Here is an 11,803-nt window from a genome sequence, read left to right as displayed (position 1 = left end):
CAGTACTATGTTAAGCATTTGACAATTATTATGTCATTTGTTCCTCATAACAGTCCTGGGAGGTAGGTGCTATTGGTATAATTCCCATTTTACAGATGAGGTTAAATTACTTGTCCATCCAGGCTGGATTTAAACTGTCTCCAGGCCCTGGGTGTTCTATCCACTAGCTACCTAAGTTGCCTCCTATATTTATGTCCCTGCAAGATTAAAATATAATAAACATTTATTGACTGTTGTACTCTTCTTGATTCCTTTTGGGGTTTTCTTGGCAAAGATACAGGAGGGGCTTGCCTTTCTTTCTCCAACTCATTTTCACGACGATGAAACTGAGGCAAACAGGGTGAAGTGATTTGCTTAGGATCACACACACAGTTATCTGAGGTCAAATTTGAACTCAGGAAGATGAATTTTTCTACCTTTAAGCCAAGCAATCTATCTCCTGAGCTACCTATCTGCCCTTGTTGATTGGTTTCAAGACGTCAAAAGCCCTCACGTCAGTTCGCTGCCCAAATAGTCAACGCTGGGTGACATAACTCAGTACTCCAGCACTAATTGAAAGAGAGAGGAAGGAAAGTCAATTTCTTCCCAGAAGTGGCTGGCAAAAGATTATGCGCAGGCTCAGTCCTTTCTGAAAACGGTGCCTGGGAAAGGGTAAAAAGGGCGGAGTAGCAATGCGCATGTCTGGCTTTCTCTGGCTGTAGCTATGTGCCAAGTTGCCTTGGAGCAGTCCTGGGCGGGACGCGCCTGCGCGATGAGTCGTTGCGCAGGCGCGCTGGACGGCTGGGCCGTCAGCGAAGGCAGGTGTTTGGGGCCGGAGGCTGCAGGCGGCGATGTGGCGCCGGGCGCTGCTTCTCCTGCTTTGGCTGGCCTTCGCTTCAGTGCAGGGTCTTTATTTCCACATCGGAGAGACGGAGAAGCGCTGCTTCATTGAGGAAATCCCCGACGAGACCATGGTTATCGGTTAGCACTGGGGTGGGGGGTAGTCCCTCACATTCTGGCCCAGCGTGGGCCCAGACTCTGACCCCGACTCTCACCTCTGACCTTCCGGGACCGAAAGAAGCCTACCCTTGGCACCGTCCCCTGCCCAAGACCAGATCTCCTTCATCTTCCCCTAACCCCCACCCGCAGCCCAGAAGTGGGTTGGCAGCCGTTCCTCTCTGGCCCTCAAACTTACCTACGTGGGGCTTCCCGGGATGTGTTAATTTGGCCCCAGAAGGGGGCCCTTTTCTAGGTTCACCCATTATCAGTAGAAATCTGGTTCTCCTCCCACACCCACTCATTCAGTAGCTTTTCAGTCCCTGTGGGACAGGTGACCTGGGGTACTCGCAGATGCTAGGTGTGTTGTAATAGAGAACTCCTCTGCTCTGCAGGGAATTACCGAACCCAGCTATGGGATAAGCAGACCGAGACCTTTCTGCCCTCCACTCCGGGGCTGGGGATGCATGTGGAAGTGAAGGATCCTGAAGGAAAGGTGAGACCCACTTGTTGGTCCTCAGTGCAGGGCATTTCTATCTCTGCCTTTGCAGTCTCCAACCCATATCTGAAATGCATTTCTTTACCTCAGCCTATTGGAGCCCCTGGTTCTCTTCAAGCAGCGCGCAGACTAGTGATCCTTACAAGCCTCATTGTCGTAAACCACATTGCAGGTTGATGAAGCCAATCGACCCCTTATCAGAATAAGATATTTGAAAAATATTTTTAAGTAGGTACAATGTAGAAATAGACAAAGTATATGGGATTACTAAGTGAATAAATTATATTGAAATACAGCAATTAAAACTTTTTTTTTTAAACCAGGTCATAGATCTCCTGTTAAGATTATTCCCTGGCTTAAGTGCTTTCCAAATCTGGCCTCAGACAGTGGTAGTTTGACCCTGGACAAGTCATTTTCACCCTGTTTGCCTCAGTTTCCCCATATGTAAAATGAGCAGGAAAGGAAATGGCAAACCACTTCATTATCTTTGCCAAGAAATCCTTAAAAGGAGTCATAAAGAATTAGACATTACTAAAAAACAACTAAGCAAGTGCTTTTTACTAGCCTCTTACAAGAGGTCTTTGATGATTTTCACATTTTTTAGTCTGAAATTATTTTACGTGCACTTAACATTTACTTATTTCTCTATATGGTATCTTCCCTTCTCAAGAAAATTCAAACTCCTTAAGGGCAGGGGCTATTGTGATTTTGTTAGTATCTCCTACTGAGGTTGACACACAACAGGTATTTAATAAATACTTTAATGCTTTGATCTGGTCTTTTGTCCAAACCTAGGGTAGCTTCTACATAGGGGTTCTTCATATTCTAAATTGAACATTTGCAGGGCATAGGGCAGGCATTAACAGTTGTCTTCTCTGGGGTACTGCTGACTTCAGAAGTTGGGGTAGGTTGGGGTCAGTTTAAAAACATTTTTTGACCCTTTACCACTTTTAACATGACCTCTGTTTGCAAGAAGCTCAAGACTAGTTGGGAAATATAAAATAAGTACACAACTGTAATTTAAGAATGCTATGTGAGGAAACCAGGTGGTTTAGTGGATAGAGGACCAGGCCTGGAGATGGGAATTTCTGGGTTCAGATCTGGCCTCAGATACTTCCTAGCTTTGAGACCCTGAAGTCACATAATCCCAATTGTACTCTTCTGCTTTGGAACCAATACTCAGTATCAATTCTAAAACAGAAGATTAGGATTAAAAAAAAATGTTAAATGCTATACATGAGAGACAAATACAAAGCTATGGAATTTGGAGGAGGAAGAGATTGCATTTTATTAGAGGTATCAGAAGAAGTGACCTTTAGGACATAACATTTGAGATGGGCCTTAAAGGATAACTTAAAGGATAACTTAGATTTTCATTGTTGGATATGGGAGGAGAGGCATTCCATATGGTAGATGGCCCATGACTAAAGGCACTGAGATAAGAACAAGATCTATTATTCCAAGATAGTGCAGTTTGGCTGGATTATAGGAAGAGTTATTGTTCAGCTGTGTCTGACTTTTCATAATCCCCTGGACAGTATTGTCACTAGGATTTTCTCAGCAAAGGTAGTGGAGTAGTTTGCTATTTCCTTCTTAGGTTAAGGAACTTTCCTGGGTCCACACAGCTAGTAAATTTCTATGGTGAAATTTCAACTGGGGTCTTCTGATTCTAGATTCAGCATTCTAGCCACCTAGTTGCTTCTAGCAATGAGTCATAAATTCTGAAAAGTAGGTTGGGACCAGGTTAAAGAGGATCTTAGATGTCAGATTAAGGAGTCTGGATCAGCTCTGGGGAGAACTAAAGGGTCATGATTAGATTTATAGGCTAGTTGAGTTGAGTTTTCATTGTTGTTCTTTTTTTCAGGTGGTATTATCGCGACAGTATGGTTCAGAGGGCCGATTCACCTTTACTTCCCATACCCCAGGTGACCACCAGATCTGCCTGCACTCTAATTCTACTAGAATGACCATCTTTGCGGGCGGCAAACTTGTAAGGAAATCTGCCCCTTTGAAGAATTACTGGTTCCCCCAAATCTGTTCCCTATTCTGAGTGGAAGGTGGAGGCTGTGGCTATTTACACATATGGCATTGCTAAGGAGGGAGGTATTAAAAATGTTGAGAAATTTCCTTCCTATCCATGTAGTAGTGTTCCTGAAAAATAAGGTAATAGTGTTTTTAGTGTACCTCCTGTGGCTGTTTTGAATGCCTAAATTAGCATACTCTGAGAGACTACACATACATTCTCTGAAGACATATCACTTAGAGGTTAGAATAGTGTGGTCTACCTAGACTTCTAGTTCTGACCTTGTCTGTGTTTTTAACCTAGAGAGTACATCTGGATATACAGGTTGGCGAACATACCAATAACTACCCTGAAATTGCTGCCAAGGATAAATTAACAGAGCTACAACTTCGTGCCCGCCAGTTGCTTGATCAGGTGGAACAGATCCAAAAGGAACAGAACTACCAGCGGGTAAGAGTGGCACTTTGGCCTGAATGGAAGCTGTAGAATGGCTGTAGGTAGTACTTGTACCAGTACCTGAAAGCTGATATTTAGTTTCTTTCCATAGGAAGAGAGAAGTTCTGAGAAATTAGTAATATGTTGGGAAGAGACTAGTGGGAAGTAGAATGGCCTGTTGGGAAGAGCACTGAGTTTGGTGTCAGAAAACTAGAATTTGAGTTCAGACTCTTATACTTCATAGTTTTGTGACTATGACAAAAGTCACTTTGGGCCCGAGTTTCCTCATCTGTAAAATGAGGATAATATTCTTTCCACTACCTGTCTTACAGTGATTTTGTGAGGAAAGTTATTTGTAGACTGTAAAGTATTATAGAAATATTATTATTATTATTATTATTAGTAGTAGTAGTAGTGTGTAAAATAAGGTTTCCATCAAAGAGGCAACTCAGACCTACTACGTGCAGTAACTGTAAGGCCTCCTTGGGCCTGCTTTTGAACCTAAGGGAGCTTGATGTCCTTTCAGATGTAGGCACTGGAACTAGAAAACCTTTGGAGTTATAGTGCAGGAATATTATAGTAGGAAATTGTAGGGGAGAATAGGAGACTAGAAAGGCAAGAAAAGTTAGTGGGAATAGAGAGGGAAAATCACTAAACTAAATTCTAGAGTACTGAGTTCTAGTTCTAACTGATTTTAGTTTAGCTAACTGTGTCACCTTTGGCAAGTCATATCATCCCTCTGGCCTCTCTTTTCTCATTTTACAAATAAGGGGACTGGTCAAGAAGATTACCAAAGAACCTTTCAACTTTAAAAACAAAATTAAAAAATCCCTGGGAATTCTCATATTCCAAGTGGCAAGGATAATTCTAGTTTTCCTGGGAAGAGAATTATGATAAAGGAGGGTGGAACCATGTTGTTGTACTATAAGCCCTATGGCTACATATGTATCTCTCATGTCTTCTACAGTATCGTGAAGAACGCTTCCGTATGACCAGCGAGAGCACAAACCAGAGAGTGCTGTGGTGGTCCATTGCTCAGACTGTCATCCTTATCCTCACTGGCATCTGGCAGATGAGACACCTCAAGAGTTTCTTTGAGGCCAAAAAGCTGGTGTAAACTTCTTTTCTGTACAGTCTTCTTTCATCCCACTTACTTGGTACTTTCCCCCACATCACACCCTGACTTTTGAATGAAAAAAAAAATTGGGAATATTTTGGTTCCTTGGCAGCCAAGCTAATTAGACTGATGTTAATAGCCACTGAACTACACAGAAACCTCCCCTCTCAACCCCCCCAAGGTCTTAGGATATTGGTCAAAGCCAATACAAAGCTCCTTCTTTCCTCTGGGGAAGAGCTTAAGCTAATCAGGACACACCCTTTATTTATGACCTACCTTTTTCCATGTCCAATTGCCCCTCCCAACCCTTAAATTAAGTAAGTAAGCAAAGGCCACTCACCTGCTCCCTTAATTTCTGACTTTCTTTTACTGCGCCTATATCGTGTGTGACTGAAGTGCCATGAATAGGACACACTAGCCTCACTACTGTCCAGCTAGTCCTGGCTTCACTGAGCTGATCTGCAGCTGTAAATAAGGGAGCAGGTCTTGGATACCAAGGGAATGAGATTTTTTTATATAACAAATATTTTTCGATATGTGTATTTTTTCCTTCATATCTGAAATATCAGTGGTTGAAAAGATCAATGCAGAACCAACAGTCTTTGGCACTGTCTTTGTATACATTTTAAAAAACCAAACTACTGTGGCCACTTTCAGACTCATCAATGAAAGTTCTAGAAGGTGGGGACCCAAGCAGACATTTCAGCCTATTGCTATTAAGGTCTTGCCTGTAAGTCATGCACAGGCCTCTTATGGATATGAAGGGGATATGGAGTTAAGGTAGGAAGCTGGAGTGAGCAGTTGGAGGCATTCCATTTTCTTCTTCCTCTCTTTCCCTCATAAAGCTACTAACTGTTAAATTTTATTTAAGATGCAGTAAATATTTTCTCCATGGGTCCCAGGTTCAGTTCTTTGTATGGATTTTCCAGTGAAATAAAATCTGTTGTGGTAACTTGTGGTAACTGATGTTTGAAGTGAAATAAAAAGTTCTTACCAGACCAAAACCAAACAGGAGAGCAGAGTGTAGGAAACCTGATATGAGATAACCCTTAGAATGACTTGGAGCTAATCCTGAAATCTCTTGAGACCTTCCCAGTTTTGAATACACCTAAGAGCTCAATTAGAATTTGGACAGTATCCTAGAGGCAAGGGTGTTTGTTATTTGTGTGGGTAGTCTCCTCAGTCTCAGCCCATGGGAATCATTTTAGGCTGAGCTTATCACACCTCCTTTATCCCAGAATATTCATTATTTGTTCTATTTTAGATGTTTGAGCAAGGGTAGATTTATGGAACCAGTGGCTCATGATGATAGTTTTGCCTTAAAAAGACAACTCCTAGTGATCATGAGTTCAGATGAACTTTCCTTATGCTGGCTTTTTAGGAAAGAGGGAGAATTAAAAGTTCTATGATAGAATCAGTTTTCCATGCAGCAAGTTGGGATGCTGTGATGAGTCTCAAAGGCTGGTGTATCACCATATCCTGGATATTTTTTCTTTGCTAATTTTTTGACCAGGAAGTGATGGAATGAGGCTGGAATGGTATCTACTGTAAGAAGAGTCATGATTTTATCAGAGGAGTTCCACCAATGCAGGCACTCTGTATCATGGTGACAAAAAATAGTCACCTTCATGGCCAAACATGGCAGTGAGCCTCTCAGAACCTTGGACATTATATATTAGTCTATTACTGTACCAATACTGACCTTTATAGTGTAATATGGTCTGTCAGAGCCCATGTGGTATGAACTTTGGGAAGTCAGAATAATCCCCATACTACTAAGGTATAGAAATTCAACTTTTAAGAATAAGCAGTGAATGTTTACAGATGCCATAGTAGGGAACGTGGAATTTAGAGGCTAATTCATTAGGTTTCCATGCAGTCGTGTTAGATTTAAAATAAGTTTGGGGTTTAAATTGTTGTAGATAAGAGAGTGGGAGCCACAAACTGTGATAATTAAAATATTTGGGAGCAAGGGAAATATATAACAATTATGACTGCTGAAATATGTTTTCTACTGTGTCTTGGTTTTATATAAATATAAGATGGTTGCCAGGGAATATATTCCCAATTTATGAATATGCCCAAGCCAACTGGGTTTTATAGAGAAATTTAATTTATAATACACTGATTAATCAATAGAAAAAGAGAGAAAGTAAGAAAGGAATAAGAATAAATCAGTCAGTTGGTTTTATCACTCACCCAAGATCTCTCTAGGTAAGGCTTCTCATGCCAACCTCAGGCTCCACCTTCAAGAGAGCCTCCTTTCAAGAAAATGTTTCCAGAGAATTCTCCTCCTGACTCCTCCTGAGTTCTCCTTCCACTGCCTCCTTCAAGACCTCTCCAGGAGCTCTCCCTCCAGGACCTCTCTCCTCTCAGACCTCCTTCAGAACAAAAACTCCCCCTTCAGGAACTCTCCTTCAGAGCAAAAACTCCTAGTCCTCAGACCCCGCTATCTTTAAGCAACCATCTCAGTTCCCTCCCCTCAGTTCTCACATCTACCAATCACTGTCGATGTCTCTCCCTGTGCCAATGGTGGTTCTAGCTTAACCTGCCCAGAGGTCTCTCCCCTTTGCACATGTCTGTTGAAGGTTATATTCTCAAATAAAATCTTGATCTTTGCTGCAGCCCTTCCTAAATCCTGTTACTCTGAGTAGGGTGGAGATTGTAGTTTCCAAGACCTGGTTCTATCATTCCAAGTATCTCTATTGTATCAATTCTAAAATCAATCATGACTCAAAGAACTTCCTGTTCTATGCTTAAGCATAGGTCAAAGCCCTTTCCATTGTTTAGCAAAAGGTTTCTGTCCTAAAGTAGTCTTAAGTAGGGAGGAGAAGGATCCTCCCATGCCAAGGAGTTTCACATTCCAATGGAGTTCTTACTATCAGTAGGAAATTTTTTCAAGTATGAAATTTCCCAATGGGGAAATTTCCAACATTCATAAGTCTAAAAAATTTTAAGGTTTACAGTTGACTAGAAAATAGAATACCGTACTAAACATTCAGATCATTCAGATATTTTCCCAGGGGTTTGGCCAATGTGGCAGTCCCAACAGATGTTCCTCCACCTGATTTTTTTTCTCCCTTAATCTAGCTGTGCTCTTATACCTCTAAATTTAATTCTTTTCATGGTCCAGCAACTACCCTATCCTGAGTCTAGTTTAGTTGTAGCTGTTATGTCCTACATCATCTGTCCTTTACCTTTAGATTCCCATTTGACTATTCGTTGCCATTTTTTAATCTTTCTATATTTTGAGGCTGATTCAGGAAGGATGACTGGAGCTTAAACTATATTATGCCATCTTTGGTCAGATGGGTGAATTTCTATTCATTTAGTTCCCTCATCTCCAGATCCAGGCACCACAGGCTAGTCTAAGCCAGCCTGCTTTGCCATCTGTCTATTGCTGTCAGAAATCCAGTGCTACAACTAATCTCTGTGTTCCCATCATTTCCATGACCTTGCAGTTCTAGGACACTAGTGTAATGATAGATAACATGTGAGTAGTATTTAGGGTTTATCAAATGTTTGACCTGATCATCTTGAGAGACTTAGCAGCTGGTGATGGAGTGACCAGAGTTCAAATCTTGCCTGAAACACTTACTAGTTCTGTGACCCTGGGTAAATCACTTAATCTCTGATTGCCTCAATTTCCTTAGCTATAAAATGAAATTAAAAGTACCTGTCTTAAAAGGTTGTTGTGAGGATAAAAGGAGATCAAAGTCTTGGCACAGCATCTAGACATACTAGGTGCTTAATAAATGCTTCTTTCCTATGGAATTAGTCAGAGAGTACTCATATATATTTGCTTTCTAAAAATTGGAGATAGGTAGGGGAAAGTGTGTACTAGTTGGCTTGCTGAATAGAGTGCAAAGCCTAGAGTCAAGAAGATTTGAGTTCAAATATGACCTCAGACACTAGCTGTATGGCCCTAGGCAAATCACAACCTCAGTTTGCCTTAATCTACTGGAAAAGGAAATGCTAAACCACTCCAGTAGCTTTCCCAAGAAAACCCTATGGTATTGGTGTATTAAGGTCCACAGGGTCAAGAAGAGTCAGACAGGAATGAACAACAATGAGGGAAAGTATGCATTGCTTATCCTTTGTGGCATTAGTGGAGAGAAACAAGTTATAGGAACAGGGATGAAATACCTTTTACATCTGTAGATAGGGGATCACAAAGATAAAATAAGCAGTTTTGAAAATATAAAGTTAAAAAGTTTTTACACAAAACCAATGTTAAAATAAGGAAAGTGGATAACTGGAAGAAAACCTTGGTAATGCATTCATCTAGTAAAGATCTAATTTCCAAGTTATATTGGGAACTGATTAAAATTTATAAGACTGAAAGCCCCTTTCCAACTGATAAATAGTCACAGGATATGAAAAAGTATTGTTCAGGGGAAGAAATTCAAATTGTCAATAATTATGTTAAGAAAATGTTCCAAAACAATAATTAAATGCAAATTAAAGCAACTAGAGCTTCTTCCTTCTACCTATCAGAGAGGCAAAATTGACAAAAAAAGAAAATGACATTTGCTGGAGGAGCTGTGGGAGTATAGGTACACTAATACACCATTGGTGGAACTGTGAAAGCAATTTGGAAATATGCCCCCCAAAGCCATTTAACTGAATACTCTAACCAGCAATACTGCTAAAAGATCAGTATCCTGAAGAGATCCAAAGAAAGGAAAAGGACCTCATGTATGTAAATATATAATAGCTCTTTTTGTATTGGCAAATAATTGGGAACTGAGGGGTTGCCCATCAGTTGGGAAATAGGCAACAAATTGTGGTGTCTTACTGTTAATGCAATATTATTATGCTGTAAAAAATGAAGGGAATTTTATAGAAATGAGAAAGACTTCTTTGAAATGGTGAAGAATGAAGTCAGCACAACCAGGAAAACAATTTATATGTTAATAGCAACACCATAAAGACCATAACTTTGAGAGATTTACCAACACTAACCAATGCAATGATCAATCACAACTCTAGGGAACTTGTGATGAAATGTGCTACCCCTCTCCTGACAGAAAGGCAATACACTTAGTGCATTTTGAGACCTATTTTTTGTACATGACCAAGCAGAAATGTTTTGCTTGACTTGACTTTGCTTGACATATTTATTACAAGGGTTTTGTTTTTATTCCTTCATCAATAAAGATAGGTAGTGGGGAGAGAGGGAGAGAAGGTGGGTTTTTAATGCTGAGGAGTTGTTGCAAGTGGGTGAGGGAGAAATAGTTTCTGTTCCCAGCTTTTGGACTAACTATTCTCAATGCGTATTTTAGGAGGGGCAGAGAAAATAGGAATGATGGAGAAGCCAAGTAAGAGCAAATGTATAGAGGTCTGTGTAGTAGAGAGGAATGTGAAGAACCCAGGCTCTGCAGTCAGGTCTTCAGTTCAAATCCCCACTGCCAATGATTATATCTGAGACCTACAGCTAGTTATTTAGCCTACTTGGGCCTGAATTTCTTACCAAATACAGGGAAATCAGTAATGTATCAGGAACAAACTCTTTAGTGAAAAACAGCATGGCAGAGTGGGAAAAGTATTGGATTTGGTTTCAGAAGACCTGGATTTGAGTACAGGCAATCTTAACAGTTCCTAGCTGCTGCATGATCATAAAATAGGGTGATGGCGTAGATGACTTTGGAGTTCATTTTCACCTCTAGATTGGTGATATAATCATAGTAAAAATATATAGTGCATTAATGTTTGCAAAGATCTTTACAGATATCTCATTTTCTCTTCACAACAATCCCAGTGCTATTATGCCAGGGTGGCATAGTGGATCTAGTATTGAACTCCCCGCTACTACAGGCTATATACTGAAAAAATACAGTGGGCACAACTTCTCAAACTTGGAGCATACCATAGGTAAAGGGAACTCCTTAAAGTAGTTGTTACAAAACATTCCCTCTTGGGAGTCCTCTTCTTCCTTTGAAGAGTTCCCACCAAAATCACTTTGGGGTATGGTATGGGTGATAAACAGCTCTCTTGTGGACCTGTATCTGTATTCCTGGTCTGATTCGATGCTGGGTTAGGTCAAATAGGTGTCTCCTCATCAGACTAGGCTACTTTTACTATCAGTTCCAGTTGCTGGAAGGATCTTTAATGGTTCTTCCTTTTCAAAGGTCACAAAGTCATTGTCTCTGATACTTCTTCACCTTAGGGGAAAGTAGTCCCAATAAGGGAAGATAATAAAATTGAAGTATATAAAGCAGATCAATCCCTTCCTGCATTTTTTGGAAACAGACCCAGCCCACCACCCCCTCTCCAGGAGATCAAACAGCTTATGTAGGCTACAGACAAGACTCTAATTACCCTAAGGATGAAAAATAGGAAGGTCAGGAAACAAAGGAACTTCAGGAATATCGAAGAGGTTAGGACAGAATGCAAGGTAACTTATAGCTAACTAGGGATAAGTGATTAAGTACATGTGAAAGTAAACAACCCCTGAATAACCTGAGGATTGTCCACTCATCACTGACCACACATACCAGTGTTTGTGATAAGGTTTGTTTGATTGTCAAATAAGAACCCGTATGTGAAAGGACATAACTTTGTGTCTTGTAACCTATATAAGCTATCCTGTAATGTCAGTCTGATGCAGCTTCCACTAGGGAAGTCTGCCCCAGCTGGTAGATTCTTTATTCTTTATCAATCAATAAATAATGGTTCCAATAATTGAATTTTTGGGTGTCCAGACTCGTTTTATGAAGTGCCCCACTTCAAGGGGAATATCTGTTGATGAAAG

The 11,803-nt window shown here is 40.6% G+C and overlaps 1 protein-coding gene across 1 annotated transcript; it reads left to right on the top strand.

The window, feature by feature from the left end:
• The first annotated feature begins 725 nt into the window (after positions 1 to 725).
• TMED4 (transmembrane p24 trafficking protein 4) lies at positions 726 to 6,001 on the top strand. Its single transcript, XM_007475870.3, has 5 exons — positions 726 to 960; positions 1,371 to 1,471; positions 3,339 to 3,464; positions 3,801 to 3,947; positions 4,900 to 6,001. Exons 1-5 carry the CDS (start codon positions 831 to 833, stop codon positions 5,047 to 5,049), a joined length of 654 nt encoding a protein of 217 aa, XP_007475932.3. The 5' UTR covers positions 726 to 830; the 3' UTR covers positions 5,050 to 6,001.
• Positions 6,002 to 11,803: the final 5,802 nt, after the last annotated feature.

Source organism: Monodelphis domestica, chromosome 1, assembly GCF_027887165.1.
Source record: "Monodelphis domestica isolate mMonDom1 chromosome 1, mMonDom1.pri, whole genome shotgun sequence".
NCBI lineage: Eukaryota > Metazoa > Chordata > Mammalia > Didelphimorphia > Didelphidae > Monodelphis > Monodelphis domestica.
This window is presented reverse-complemented; position numbering and strand designations above follow the sequence as displayed.

Excerpts from the sequence above, each read along its gene's own strand:
- TMED4 (XM_007475870.3), top strand. The coding sequence starts at position 831 with ATGTGGCGCCGGGCGCTGCTTCTCCTGCTTTGGCTGGCCTTCGCTTCA. Across the intron at positions 961-1,370 it reads CGACGAGACCATGGTTATCG|GGAATTACCGAACCCAGCTA; the intron begins GTTAGCACTGGG and ends TCTGCTCTGCAG. Across the intron at positions 3,948-4,899 it reads AGGAACAGAACTACCAGCGG|TATCGTGAAGAACGCTTCCG; the intron begins GTAAGAGTGGCA and ends TGTCTTCTACAG.